The sequence below is a fragment of the Dermacentor andersoni genome, chromosome 7, assembly GCF_023375885.2.
Source record: "Dermacentor andersoni chromosome 7, qqDerAnde1_hic_scaffold, whole genome shotgun sequence".
NCBI lineage: Eukaryota > Metazoa > Arthropoda > Arachnida > Ixodida > Ixodidae > Dermacentor > Dermacentor andersoni.
The window spans coordinates 153772670-153788625 of NC_092820.1; the positions used below are offsets into that span (position 1 = coordinate 153772670).

The 15956-nt window shown below is 44.2% G+C and overlaps 1 protein-coding gene across 1 annotated transcript in view; it reads right to left on the reverse strand.

Annotated features, from left to right (window-relative positions):
* Window positions 1-265: 265 nt before the first annotated feature.
* Window positions 266-15956, reverse strand: part of LOC126533550 (nuclear RNA export factor 1-like) — a 44773-nt gene continuing 29082 nt past the window's right edge. The window contains exons 15-24 of the mRNA XM_072289369.1: window positions 13189-13249; window positions 10695-10735; window positions 10370-10428; window positions 9756-9871; window positions 8727-8769; window positions 7693-7765; window positions 6645-6702; window positions 5768-5898; window positions 2469-2529; window positions 266-509 (exon numbers count right to left, since the gene is read on the reverse strand). Coding sequence (XP_072145470.1) covers window positions 471-509; window positions 2469-2529; window positions 5768-5898; window positions 6645-6702; window positions 7693-7765; window positions 8727-8769; window positions 9756-9871; window positions 10370-10428; window positions 10695-10735; window positions 13189-13249 — 682 coding nt within the window. The 3' untranslated portion in view covers window positions 266-470. The remainder of the gene's footprint in view (window positions 510-2468; window positions 2530-5767; window positions 5899-6644; window positions 6703-7692; window positions 7766-8726; window positions 8770-9755; window positions 9872-10369; window positions 10429-10694; window positions 10736-13188; window positions 13250-15956) is intronic.

Sequence of the window (15956 nt, forward strand, 5' to 3'; positions counted from 1 at the left end):
TTACGACCTAAATCGAAAATTCGAAACCAACAGTCCCTAGATTTTAAGTTTTTCGTTTAAATGCAGCAAACCCCATAAAATTTGGTGCAGTGGTTGCCGAGAAAAACTAATTCTCCTTTTACATGTATTTAGATAGGAGCCCCCAAACTAAAGCTTCCTCTTAATACTAACCTGTTTGGCTGAAATTTAGCTACAATGACTGACAATACAGAGTCCCAACAGTCGTCTGCAATTCCTCGGTACTGATGACAACGACAAGGCAGTGTTCAGTGAGATGCATTTATTGTGGCACATGATCAGTTTTGCAGCTGCTCTTTTTTTTTTCTTAATCTTATGTACAAGAGTGACAAATGGTTACTGTTTGGTGGCTTATTATTTACATGACTAAAAAAAAATACCTATTTACAGAAAATTAACAGCAGCTCCCCTGCACTTTATCACGAGGAACCCTGTTGCCCAAGATGACGCCCTCAGCTTTGAAATGCCTCCGGTGGTATCGCTCCCCGAACCTGGAAAAAGAAAGAACATGATGTGAAAAATTTGTTGAGAAAGGCTTAACTTTGGCACAACTCTGACTACCCTATTCAGCCACATAGAATATGCAGGAATAATATCATTCGACAACTGCTGAGCTGTTTTAATTGTCTGTTCCATTTCAGAAAGTTACACCCTATTAGTGCTAGAAGCAGAAAAATTAATTAAGGGTCATTATCCTTATGAAAATTACAGAAAATTGGTAAATATATAAAGATTATGTACACCTTGTGCCACACAATGTGGGAATCTATGTAATAACATAGATGCAGATGTGTAACGTGATGCTTTGCTATTCTCAATTGCAAATTTTCAAAAAATCTCTTGCAAGAAATCTGGTGGCCAACTCATGGAAAACAAAATTTAATAAAGTAAATAATAATAAAATAAAGCTGCCGGAACAAAGTTAATTACATAGCGCTATGACATGGAATCAATGACTCTTGCCACAATCGGCTTTTATGTATTTGTAACTGCTTCTATGAGCCAACTGCAATACACAGTTAAGCATACGACAGGAAAAAACCTATACAGTCGAACCCGGCTATATCGAACTCGCCAAAAAATGCCTATCAGTTCGATATAGAGCATAATTCGATATAAGCCTGCTAAATAATTGGATGTCATAAAAGCACATACCATTTATAAAATCACTTTTATTGATGAAACTAGCTTAGTTTCGCACGAAATAGTCCTGCATTTTCTTCTGCTTGGGCAATTTCGCTGCGTGCGAGGCACGCAGCGAGGAGTCGGAGCAGCTGAGGCCGCAACATTCCGCATTCGCGCAGAAGCACCGGACTAGTGCGAGCGCACCAATCACTTCGGAGGATGTGGGCCAAAGACGGTCGTTGCTTTCGTCGTTGTGCCCATTTTCACTTGTGCTCGGCACGATGTCGGCAATGTAGTCTTAGTTTGAGGGCTCTCCCGTAGCCGCGACACCATCATTTGCGCTCACAAACTCGTCCACCGTTGATTCGTCAACAGCTTCCGGAAATTCTGACAGCTCACTCCAAACTTCGGCAACAACGGCAACGGCTTCGTCGCAATAATCAGAATTTAGTCATCACCGAGCACGCGGAAGTCGGTACGGCTGAAGCTATTTTGGATGAACCGCTCGTACACGGCCGTGCGTACGCGTCGGGCGCCACGGGCACTACGGGCACCGGGTCGCGAGTTAGGCCGCTTTAGCCCTAATTTCCCCCTTCAAAATCGTGCCGAGAGTGCACCTCGGAATCTTGTACGTTGTGGGGACATCCGACTTGTCACCGCGTTCAACCCGATTTATGATTTCGAGCTTCACGGCGAAAGGCGAATTCTGCCGCTTCATCACGGCAACACTGCGGGAGAAGGCGCACACAATGAATCAGATAAGCAGCGAGACAACTCGCACTTTCGCCATCTTGCACGACGAGAGCACAAGAGCCTCTGATTGGCTGTCTGAGCAAGCGCTGCGGGCGGGCGGGCCAGGATCATTTTTTGTAGGGGGGTGTCGGCGGCTCCGAGGTAGCGCAGTCACGTAGGGAGAGCGGTTGGATGGAGCCGCGCCGCCGGGTTTTTCCGACACCACGAGGAAAAGCCAACTTCCGGGGGCACTTTCCGACGCTTGACGTTCGATATATCGGGAGTCGCTACTAGTTTTGTTCGATGTAAGCGTAATTTTTGCTATATATACTCATTGTAACTATACCGTGTCCAGAAATTGTTCGATATATGGAATAATTCGATGTAAACGAGTTCGATATAGTCGGGTTCGACTGTATAAGATATTCATTTAAACTGGTATTTTCTCAGTGATACTAGCAAGAAAAAAAAGAAATATACTTTGTTATTCCCAATATTTTGTTATATCAATGGCTCACTTTTAAGCAAGCAAGTCAATCATCTGCATCACAGTGGCAAACTTTGAGCCAGGAAAGAGACGTGTGGAAACTTACGCTGAGTTCGGTGAACACCGCGATTGCCTTCTGTAAGTTCCACTCATTTTGTTCCAGACACCTGTAGTGAAAAGAAAAGATTTTTTTTTTGATAAAAGTTAGTTGAAGCAAAGCCAGCAGGTTTTGCAGAAAAATATAGCAAACCATTAGGTCACCCCTTTTTGGTCAATTTTAAAGACTAAATTTAGGCCTACGTGAAAGATGGAAGAAGGTCAGAAGACGTACTCAAGGCATAAAATCCATAGCAGAAGAAATGTCAAAAAAAGGTGCTCGCTAATGACTTGGCACTTTAACAGTTATGACAACTGAATCCAATCCCCAAAGGAACGCAAATGCTATAGTGGCACATCCAAATAGCCCAACCACCAGCCATCGAAATCATGAACACACGAGGGTACATTGGTGGCCCTGAAACGACTGTCCCAAGGATCCTTTGGGGCTCTCAGAGGCATTTTAGAGGTAGGAAGCCGCCACCAGTCACATACGTCAAAATATGGGAAACTGAAGGGCCCAATTTCTTTTGTTAGTTACAATTACACAAAGCCAAGGAATACATAACGGAAACAATCTGCTCTTTTTAACTGAGGTAATAATAAAAATGAAAATACAATTAAACCACAATATCAGTTGAACTTGGTAAAATCAGCAATTTGCTTTGTTATATTGAAATTTAATTGTATTGAAATTACACCTTTCTGCAAATAAGTTCAGCCGCCGACGAATACTTCTCACACATATGGGGCCATAAAAATTTCCGAATTACTGGGCAATTGTAAAGGCGAAAAAAAGAAAAGAGAGAAAGCTATTTTTATTCCAGCGCTGGCGATCAAAGATACAGTTTCATGTCACGTTGACGATATCTTCACATCACCTCTGAATGTCCTATTCCAGTACTTGCCCAATTCTAACGCGAGCTTTTTTTTTTTTCAGAGGAAATTGTGCCGGAAATTTTCCGCACAGTGCAATCAAACACGAAACTAAAACTGCCTTCGTGGCATTGATATCCTTTCCCACATGACACGAGTCCGTTGTGGCAAAGGTACCGTTAACTAGCCGTGTGGCAAACCTGACATTAGGAAATCGGCCGCCATTGTGCAACAATACCCTAGCCCGATCTTCTCGTGAAAAACAAATTGGGTGTGAGTTAAATTAATAATTCGATTCCGAGCTTTAATGTCACTTCTACGCTATTTTTCTGCTTTAGACACATAGGAAGTGGGCATGCATTTGATATGGGGGCATGTTCAAACAGGACAAATACTGCCAAATGAATCAGTGCTGTGTTTTGCCATTTTTCTGTGTCTTGTTTAATTTGACCCACTAGATAATTCGATCAATTTCGCTGCTCCTGTGAGAGTCTAATTAATGGGAGTCGACTGCTTTCACTGTCAAAAATTTCAGGCCGAAATCTCAAGTGCCGGTGTGTCAGCGTGAAGTCATGCATTTCAATGTAGTACCATATTTACTGGCACAATGAACACACTCGCGTATTGAACGCACCCGCCACTTTTTCAAATCAGAAAGTTAGCTTTATTTCTTTTCGGACAATGATCGCACCCCGAACTTTCCGTGAAATGGAAGACGCGTGGTATAATTTGGCATGCGGCATGCTGGAGCAGCAGCTGGATCAGAGGCATTTTGCCGTGCCATAACTCCGAATTGGACGCCCAGCGTACGACAAAAGGAGGAGATGCATAGAAGGGCTCGGCGTCGAATACGACATCCGAAACGCCAGAACCAAGGCGTTTTTCTGTGCCACAGGGCCGGATCGGACCGATCCAGCTCTGCAGTGAACAGAATATATGGGGCAGTGCGCTGACTGCCATGTTTTCATACACGTCACCCGAATTGGTGTTCGTAGCGAAGGTGTCATCACTAAATTTAAATGCATCTAGCAAACTGTAGCACTAGCCACAGTCGGTCTGGTCAGACGGGTGCTGCTGACTGTGCTCCAGTGTGTGGTGCACTTTCCTGTGGTGCACCTTCAAAACACAAACACGTCAGGCAGAAAGGGGTGGTCTTGCCACTTGTCTTTCGTTCTTGCGCCTTTTCTGGCCCATCAAATCTCTTCTGCCAGGAAAAGTTGCTTTCCTGCTATTCTTCTGGCCGTTTGCCGCTATTGTAGGCATCACGTTCAAGCGCTGTTTTTCAGCACCTGTAGTTTACAGGAGCACACTGTGTGCGCGCCCCTCTTTCCTCGACCGCCCCGCTCATTGGCATGTCAGTTTATCGGTGTTTGATTAGCGTTTCCATATAACTGCAGCAGGCGTATGACGAAGGCTTAGGGCCCATCACACACAGCGATACCAAAGTCAGGCAGCAAAGTGAGTGGCAGACACACAAATTTGACACCACACTCAACTATGCCGGCTAAGTAGCGGTTCTTCACTTGGCCTCTCCTGCGCGCAGTTGCCTGAGCACACATTCCCGGGCGCTCTCCTATTATGTCAGAGTATAAAGCATGTCAACTGCGTAAAGTTGCTACTGCAGAGAGCCAGTTGAGTTTTTTTCTTCCCTCTCTCAAGTCTGCGAGCTGCCTGTGCGACGGCAAGCACGTGCTAAGAAAAGTCCGAACATGACTGCAGTCGCTCTTCCTGTCAGGTCCCGAGCCACTGTAGTGATGCGCAGCCTTTTCTTTATGCATAATTGCCGCCAATGTTCTCTCGTCGTGGCTTTGCCACCAGCTTCTCGGTTATTGAACCCACCACCCCTGTGAATGTGCCACTATGGTTGCTAGCGTGGATGTAACAGCTTGGATAACTGCAAAATTTCGTTTACGTGATCTTGGCATTTCTCATGGGGCATCATTAATAAATACTTTCAATGCAGTGATAGACATCGAGATTAGGTGCACTGGCTTTAAACATGCGCGAGAGTCCAGTCACTCCAAAAAAACTACAGCAAGGCCGTTCGATTGTGGGACTGTGCAGGAGCGAGGTTGGGGGTGTTATTATGCGAGGGGAAAAAAATTCATATTTCCAAGAGCAAAGTTGGAGGTGCATTTATTATGCGATTATACATGGTACCTTTCCATTCAGCATCGCTTTAAGTTGGTTGTGCTGTCAACATTTTCAGGCATTCTTGTATGCACACTAAATATACTGGGGGTGTTAAAAAGAACCACTTAAGGCCACAACCGCAAATGCTGGACATCCTTTCAACCGGACTTGTACGTGTCAATTTTTTAAAATGTTCAGCACGCAAGAAATTTGTTATTTGTGTTAGCTTGCATCCATTAACACTTCATCTTGTGCAAGTCGTTGCCACTGCTTGCCCCACCGTCAGCAACAAAAACTGACCTTTCCGCAAAGGCCCTGTTCATCCGTGTCTGGGCACACAGTTGCACGACTAGGCCGTCCCGCTCATTCGTTGCAGCAGGGGCTGGCACGGGCGCAGGTGTCGGCGGTGCATTTTCCGGTGTGGGGTATGCCTGCAGAGATGGAGACACAGAAGGTTCGCTGTAAGCAACTGTCCATCATTTATCAGCCTGAAGGAGTAACGATACGGCATATTTTTTTATTTTTCTCTCTGGTTCAGTTAAATAAAGGTTCAAAACCCTTTGTTGTTCAAACCCCTATGTTGGAACATTGCAATTGCATTGTCCATGTTGAAAAACTAGGCCAGTAAGTTGTTATACTAAAGCATTGTGCATTTGGGTAGTGTTAACTTGGAAAACTTAATTCCCACTAGCTGTTTTTACCAGCCAGCGCATTATTATACCATATCAAATGCCTGTAAACATGGAGGCAGTTGACCAGTCATCACTCACCGCACTTGCTGTCAAGCAATAAGCTTAAAAATGAGGGGGGTGCTACGAAAAAAAAAAAGTGCACCATCACAAACCTGTGCCCCTTGCTACTGCGAAGCTGGCATTCCCGCAAAATTTAGTCGTTTAGTGGCCAAATGTGCTTTACAGGCGAAATTTCTAGTAGCACGAAATTATCACAAAATCACCCCAACAATCTTAGGTTAGATAAAAACAAATGCGAAGAACTGTCCTTGCTCTCGCACAGCCAGCAATATCTGATTTGATTCAAATAATTGTATCTAATGGAATATATATTTTTCGAATCAAATACGAATATTACAAATACATTGTTTGATAATATTCTAATATTTTAACTTCACGAATATTTGAACACCTCTAATATTAATACCCTTAAAGTGCTCTCTCACCCTGATCTGATCCTCAGTCCCTCCCGTGACGAAGAGAGTCTCGTTTATGATGGAAAACCTGCAACGAAAACAGCACACACTGTAAAGGTCCTTTGAAAGCTCTTCTAAAGCTGAAAATCAGACATCTCTCCCAATGAAACTGTCAGCTTTGTTATGGTTTACTAGCTAATGGAAGTATGCAAATAACTTCTAAGGCCAAATCGAATAGGAATTGAATTGTGCAGAAAAGTGAATCCAACGTCGAGTACTTTTTGTACAGTTTTAGAATAAACAGCGACCTTCACTATTAATCTAAAACAATGTTCATGCCCTAGTATTCACAATGTTATCAAATTTCAGTCATAGAATTAAATCTGCGGTTCCCACTAGTTTATACACACAGATGGTAGCTATTTGTTACCATACCCAAGACACTCCCGTAAAATGTGAACAATTGTAGTTTAGAAGGAAAAACCTGGCTCAGAGATGTAGTGTGTGCCGCTATGCAACTTTATCTTAAGTTTCATTTCTACTACGACTGCTGGAAAGAAGACTTCCAGTGAAATTTTCTTCTGAGAGTCAATTTACAAGTCTCGCAACTCTTGTTCTCGGGTAGACATAACAATAAGGTTGGTCTCGTTGGATTCCTTGAATTGTGCATGAGCCATCGATACTTTGGTTAGCAAATTTTGAGGAACCAACTTTTCTTGCTAACTTTGCCAAAAAATTTAGCTAAGGGACGTTTTCATAAAATCAGAACCAAATAAATAAAGTAAACAAAAATGCAATGCATATTCGAAATTACAACATTAAATTGCACACCATCTACCACTTTCCAGATCCATAACTTGAAAAATTAAGAAAAAAAAAAATTCTGTCTGGGTGGGGCATTGTGCGGCACACCACAGCGTTTGCCAATAGTGTATTCTTGCCTCCCCCTCCCCCGGCCCCCAACTCTTCTTTTAAACCTTCCAGCATCTTCTAAATATGAGGTAATAAATTGAGAGACAAAAAAATAATAAGGTATGCTCAAAAAGGTCAACCCGGCTCCTTCACATTAATGACTTACCCTGCCCCCTGGGGAACAACGAAGAAGGTCCTCGTGAAACTTTTTACCGATGGTACGATGAGACCTTTGCTCACTGAGGAGACAGCAAAAAAATAGAGAACGCAAACACAATCAGTGACAAGAGAGATAGTGGCATAACAGCAATGTAAATTTTAGTGCTAGGAAACCATAAATTACAAAGGTGCAGCAGCCATTTCCTGTTTTGAAATAATCTAGGCAAGGGATCGATGTGTATCGCATAGCAACTGACAGCACATCAAGCATCGCAACTCTTTGCAGTGGACACACACACGTCACCATCAAACACATAGATTGTTTCGAAATCAAACAGTAGCACTGCCCTATAGACTGCCAGCCAAGAGTCATCACCATATCATTAACTCTTGAACATGTTCCTCTTTCAGGAGTCTCTAAATCCTCCCTGTTCAATGCAAATTGAACCCCAGTCTGCATCCTCAAATTTCCTAACTTCCACTAAATTCTGTGCTGCTCCCAACCAAGTTTTCCCTGCCTTGGTAACCATTCTGTCACTGTCAAAGGCCATTAATTATTTTCTCTATGCATTACCTGACCTCCTCAGCTCTAGTTAAATTGAACTGCGTTGTAACCTACATAACACATGATCCCTACTCTATGCCACAGCACAAAAATATCCCCAGGTGAACGATGATACATCAACTGACATGGGTGCAATCACTATGTCTGTCTCAAACGATCTAGTTACATGCTACTTCCTGAAGTGTCAGTTTTCTTAGCTGCTACACATGGAATAATTTGCAGCTCTCGTTCCCTAGTCACCCCTTACTGCTGCGAATTTGTGGTGAAAATAAAGCTCCTTAACTGATAACAGCAGGATGTTGGCTTCTCTAACGCAATTCTAGGCCGATTAAATGAACATGGCAGGGCTGCACTTTTGATGGACACCTGCAGTTCAACAAAGAGCAGGTCCTGCTAAGACCAGATTGAACTATTTGGAACCTATCACATTTACCATTACAGGTTAAGGACTGTGAATAAGACGGGGAGGCACTCACCGACCCTCAGGATTCCAAACACCGTAAAGCACATCAAGGTTGGCTGCAAAATGGAATAAATGTTTGTAAGACACAAGAGACCAGTCACAATTTCTTGCTGCAGTGCAACCAGTATGCCAAATGCTGCAAAAATAAATAAGTGCAGCAATGTTGCAGTTATTAGGTGTTATGGCTTAGAAACAAGAAAGCACGACCAAATCTAATGTGTAGCCTGATTGAAGTGCTATGCATTACAAGTGCTCCCAAGATAACAATTTCCGTAATATACTCGCAAGGACATTAGAAGGCATGGTACAAGCCAATGATGCTCGTTCGAGTGTAGACTAAATGGAAATAATAAGTGAAGCGGTATTAGTAAATCTTGCTTCTGTATCGAGCATCATTGGCTCTTGCCACAGCAGGCAAGGCTGTAGATACAGTAGTACGCAGGTAGTGTGGTTCACACAGCGATTTCACAGGGAAGCTGTTTTTGATCTGCGACGCCTTATATGAGATGGCTTCGTGTATATTACAAATGCAACTTGCGGGCACAAAGTCAAGCCAAATCACATATTATTTGTGCGTTATCGTGGTTTCGGTATGTGACGTACTATAATATGGATGCGAGCGCAAGCACTGCACAGTGACCACTGGTCGTAGAAACATGCCAATCTACTCGTTCAATGGTAAATAGGTTCAAATCTATGATGCCTTCCATGTAAAATAGCGTCATATTTTGCAGTACCATAGCCTGGGACTTATTGTTACATGACACATACCCATGTCTTTCTTTCCCATGTGATGCATAGGCTGGGAGTGCAAGCAGTAAGACTAGTCTCTCTAGCCTTCGTAGTGTTGGCTGCCATGTATAAGCAAAGTACGTAACAAAAAAGGCAATGTCGCCCCAAACTGGGCCTACAATGGCGCAATACTGGACGGTGCTGGTCCTATATTGAGCCAACTTACATAGATACTTAGACATGAAAAGGTCAGAGAGGCCTAAAAGAAAAGAAAACTAACGATAAGGCTTACAAAGCCGGAAGGACATACCGTCACGAGAGGGATGTCGACGGTGAAAGAGCTAGGGTCGTGCCGAGTCTCAGGCAGCTGGTTGAGAAGCGACACGATGTTGACCCGCCCTGTCTTGAGCTTCTCGCGTCTAGACTCTGGAAGATGAAACAGTTCCAGGAACTTCAGAAGGAGCCAAATTCAAAACAGCAACCTAAAAAGCTCCAAACAAGCAACAGGGCTCCCAACAATAAGTATGTACAATTATCACCAGAACAGCGGCTTTTACCACCTCCGTCAAGCATTGCAAGAAAACTTCATTGTTTCACATTTTCAAGAAAACAAGCGAGGAGACACCAATAGTAAAAGCACAGAGCAGCAGAATGTCAGCTGATACACTGTTGCTGTTCACTACATATCAGGTTTAGAATGCTGCAATATTATAATTTCATTTTCAAGGACACCAATGAGCTGCTGTTTGTGACTCGCTGAATACAAACCATGTGTCCTAGTTTCATAGTGCACATAAGACCAGGAGGACACACAGGAGGAACGCCCACATGTGTAGTGCAGCAAACAAATGCATGTGCCTCTCACGTCATTATTTTCTCTGCACCCCTCCATACTACAACTAATCACTAATCTGTGCTACATACCAAGGTTTGTGACCTTCATGATGTTTCTGCTGTCTCTTGTGAATTCCCTGGCATCAGTCCTGGAAAAGATAGAAAGCAAACATTTGAGCTGAGAGAGGGCGAGAGAGATGACTACAAATTGTTATGTGCTTGCTTTTAAGCTTTGACCATCGGGCTAAGTCACCTTTAGCCTAGCTTCTTTTGTGCAATTGCACGCACCGAAATAAAACTATCATACTAATGTCAAATTCATTCAGCTAGACACTTGAGCAGCACGAAATCTGCCGAAAGCCATCTTTGTATCTAAGGCGGAGAAAACTGTGACAGGAAAGAAAGAAAAACTTACTTTGTTTGCGGGAGTTTTGTAGAGCTCATGGAGAAGATGGCCTGAAACAACGACACAAAGAATGCAATAAGTGAGAAGAGCGAGGCAAACCTGGGGCCTCCATTTTACAGCAACAATTAGGGGTGTGCAGATACAGTGGAACCCTACTGATACGTTCTGCGCTGTCGCATTCTCCCGGCTGCCGAGTTGCGTTTTAGCGTTCCCGATCTACGTCAGACCGACTCCTACATATTATGTTTCCCATTTCATACATCGCCATTCTGCAATGTTCCCGCATCTTACGTTGCATATGAACTTGCCGCAATAGGGCCACATTATGCAGCAAACAGGTGCAAAATATTCCAGTGTAGCATACTAACAGTGAAAGGGGGCCAATGTCACGGTGTCCCTTAATTATACACGTGTCGTACCCGGTCAAAGAACAAGTGCTGAGAGGCCTAATAATGGTATTGGCAGCCATTCAGCTCCGTTCGTGACTTTGGTGAGGCAATTTGTGCCTTGCGGCAATATTATGCTTTCCCAGCTATTATTTTTTTTTCCACGGTCTCTTGGTAAATCTAGCAACGGGGTTCTACTGTATCTAGACCAAATATGAATCGGATAGTGCTAGAAGCAAATCAAACTGAATACTTTTTCTGAGCAGTTCTTAAATATATAAGTACCATTCTGACCACTGATATAACACAGTCTTCACATCCTAGCATTTTCACAACATTAGCGAGTTTGTCATTACATTGCATATTATTAAGTGTTGTTTATCAAAAGCCCACATGGGGCGTTAGCAGCAGATAAGCAGTTTATTTTCATATTCTGGACTCACTGGCAAGTGTGAATGGTATTATTGGTTTAGCCAGAAAAGTCTGTCTCCCTGAGTGGTGTAGCATGCTGCACTACATAACTCCTTGTGTTTTATGTCTACTAAGGCTGCCGCGATGATACTGATTGCACTCTTGCTACAATTTTATGCTTTATTGTGCACAATTGGCAACTTGAAATGCAATATATCAGAAAAATATTCATATTTACGAATAGTGAGAATTAGATTCAAAGTTACGAATATTTGTGCACCCTGAGTAGCAACCGCACAAAGCGAGGGTCATTATTGACAGAAGTGATTCTTTGAGGTAACCACATAAGGGTTTATTGGCTAGTTGACTCCTCCTAAGTGTACTGAACGACGCCCGTGGTTGAAAGTTGCAAGTGGCACTGGATAACAACCCTAGAGCTACGTTTAGCAAGCACACGTACAAATACCCAAGAAAGTGGGCAAAGGGTGAGCCACCATGACTTAATTGCTAGGGCCTCACACGTGTCTTTGCAAGGTTGTGTGTTTGGCTGCAAAAGTGTCTTCCCTTTTTATATGATAGCAATGCGAAGCTCGTAAGTTTGATCCTCCTTTATAACAATTTCTACAAAACAAGGAAAAGATTTGCTGGCTCTCCCGTGATTAAAAGTAGATGCAAGCATGAACTGGCAACGAGCAAAGCAAGCTGGATGGAGATTATACGAGCCACGATCTTAAAATGGGCATAGTGATATCCGCAATGGCAGAACCCACCCCGCCACATGACACCGCACCATGCCATACTGTGCATTGGTCCATGGACGCTGCCCAGCTAAAAGAAGAAAACCGGCTGAAGGCCACACGACAGGCAGCGAAAGAAACCAGGGAGATGGAGTGCACTGCCCAGCTATAAGAATGAACTGAATTCTGGGGCTTTATGTGCCAAAACCACGATTCGATTATGAGGCACGCCGTAGTGGGGGACTCTGGATAAATTTTGACCACCAGGGGATCTTTAATGGGACACAGGTGTTTTTGCATTTTGCCTCCACTGAAGTTCGGCCCCGGCGGCCGAGATTTGATCCCGCGACCTCGTCCTTAGCAGCGCAACACCAAGACCGCTAAGCCACCGCCGCAGGAAGAAGCGCCTGAAGGAGGTGCTACGCAATGTGGCGCCATCTCTCGAGGCGATGCAAAACCTGCACCGCGGAACTCACAGACCAGTGACATTCAAAACACTGCTCAGCGCCAAAAGGTGACAATGAAGTGTATGATGCCCTGTTTCTGCCTTTTGAACGTCGCTATCGGAAATGACAAATAAAGCTTTAGCATAGTAGAAGTTGCAGCTGGAGTGATATTGCGAACAAACATTAGGAAGAACTCGGATGCAATACTTTTTGTACCTTGTTTGGGCAGTAACTAGCATATGTAATGCAGTCCTGTACAAAGGGTTGGAGGCCAGAGGCCGCCTGTTTTTTAAATGTTTTGGCTGGCTGCCCGGATGATCTCGTTTTGATCTCGCAACTTGCCTTGATAATGGCTTCTGGCTTTTCGCTCAAGGTCACTTGAAGGCCGCTGACAACGGGAGCTAAAAGCATTTCATGCTTAAAAACTTAGATCTCCCGTGCTACCCTTCCTCCGTATCACCTAAGAAAGCAAATTCAGGCCACAAGAAGCTGAAGAGAAAACAACAGGGCAATGGAAACTCACATTGTCATGGTAGGCATCCAACAAGCCACTCCTGTCCTTTGAGTCAAAGATGGTGAAGTACCTACAGCAGACAAACAAAACACATCTTACAGTGGATGCAGAAGTATGAAAAACAAAGCTGTAAATCAGTTTGTTCATACAATGACTGCTAGGGGTGTGATGCTAGCATTTCAAGGACATGGTCGTTCAACCAGCACAGGCCTACAATAAGAGAACACGGCTAATGATTAACTTTAAGTTGCATTTACTTTATAATCCCCCTACTTCGGAGGCACCTGGGAGCATTAGTGCATCCAATCGATTGGCCATCCCCGATGCAATACAGTTATGGAACAATCATGCTCATTTTATCGCCTCCAAAACAAGGCTAGAAAAATTCCACCAGTTCTACAATACGACTTCCATATTCCTGCATGGCGATGTCAAACAGCGCAATGTTTCTTCACTTATATGCATTAGTACACTGTATTGTACTTTCTGGTTTCATGCTTTCGCTTTCAGTTATATATTATCTCGATACGACTCGCACACGAACAACTTTTGTTCGTTGCTGTTTGTCTGCTTCCCCACAAACTTTCATGTTTTCGCTACAATGTCTGCTAGCTTTTTTTTTGTTTTCAGTGTATTATGCTCTAATGTATTTATGGTGGATACGTGGATATTCCTCTGCTTCCATTCATTTATTACCGTGACACCTCCCCAACCCCTCACCACCATTATTCAATTTGCCATATGAGGCCCTTAAAAATTTATAATAGATAAATAAATGAGTGTCATTACTGTGTTATAGTAACACCCGAGGAAGATGGCCAGCAAGCAGTAATTCCTTGTGCTACAACAATTAGCTGCGCTCTGCCTGTGAATGCAACCACACAGCCATCTTCAGAGGCTAATACAGTGCAGTCCACTTATAACGATATCGAGAAAGACGAAAAATATGATCGTTATAACCGATGATCGCTATATCTGGACTGCATTTACCAAAAAAAAAAAAAATTAAACGCGTTTGCGCTCTTTACCTTTGCAGCTCTGAACTCGAATTCGCTACTTGCTCTAAAGAATAGTTAATGGAATGCATCATGTAACCGCACTGAAAAACAAGGGACAAGGAAGGAACACACAAGACAGGCGCAGACAGACAGGTCTTGTGTGTTCCTTCCTTGTCCCTTGTTTTTCAGTGCGGTTACATGATGCATTCCATTAACGACCACCAACTAGCCCGCTTATCCCTGTTAAATAGTCTAAAGAATAGATGATGTATACAGTAGGCCGTGAAAAACAAACTTTATTTCTAGCGCCAATGACCGTGTCAAAGATTAGGCGCGCCGAAATAGTCCGAAATCTGCACTTGCTTTTGCGGCAGCTTCAGCTTCACAACCGCGGTGTGCATGGATTCCAGCTGCTGCGCGAACACTGGCGGCAATCCTTTAGCATGCATAAAATCAATTAAGGAGTCGATCGACGACAGTGCACTTTGCGTGGACATCGGGGTCAAGGAGCCACAGTCGATCTCGTTGTCACTGTCGCTGATGCCGTCGCCACCGTCGCACAACTTTGCGTCTGTCGAGACAGCACATCTTCGGCGATCGCCTCGTCGGTGACCTCATCGCAGAACGAGGCAGCACTGTCTGCAGTCAAAAACTCCTCCTTCGACACACCACCTGTGTCACCAGTAGGAACGAGCTCCCAGAGCTCGGTTATGTCAGCGACTTCCACCGGGTCGGTCTCAGCGGGTTGGGGAAGTTCGTCCTGACGCACAAAGCCCGCCTTCTTGAAGCAATTGGTGATGAACCACTGGTAAAGCGCCTCTTCAACATCGGCGTACAAAGGGTCTCTAACCCCTTTTCCGCTGATCGGAATGGCCGCCGATAGCTCCTGCCTTCACAATCGCGGTGCTCCCGGTTTTCAAGATGGTTGAAATCGTTAACTGGACGAGCTCATACTTCTTCACGAGGGCGCTCACCTTGAAGCCGCATCGAGAGTCCTGCAATATATCCATCTTCGTGTCAAGCGACACAGCTTTGCGCTTTGTCGGCGCCATCTTCGAACTGGGTTGAACCGTTGGTTGCACGCTGCTTCGGTGGCGTCAGCTTGCTATCGCGAGAGAGACGCGGGACGGGCGCCACCGCGCCGCTTTGCTTGTCGCTTCTTTTTTTCTTTCTCTCTCTATCGGAGCGACTGTGGCCGACGCGCGCGCATGAAGCAGCTAGCGCCATCTTGTGGCGCGCTGCGCCAACGTTGGCTGCGTCTACTCGTGCGCGGGCGGGGCGAGACGCGCTGCGCGGTAATGGCGGCAGATACGAACTTACGGAGGTAAACATCGCCTCGTCTCGACATCGTTCGTTTCAGGGAACTAAGCTACGCAAACGTTACGATTATTTGGCACGGAAAACGCCGTCGAGACTGCAAAATTTTGATCGTTATATCCGATATGCGGTGAATAACCGATCGTTATAAATGGTTTTTTTCCCCATAGACCTAATGCATAAAATGACACTCTCATGTCGACCCATCGTTATAACCGATATATCGTTATATGTGGTATCGTTATAAGTGGACTGCACTGTATGTACAATTTTGCTACGCACCCAAGCGAGGATAAGAAATAAACTTCGAAGCATCGGCAACCAAACAAACAATGGCATGTGGTAGTGTCACAACATTACAAATGCTGTTCGAGTTTCACAGGTTACACTCTGACCATTCAGTCCCGAGAAAGATTCCGGATCAAACGAATTATTTTCTAAGGTTTAGCATACGGCTGCCAC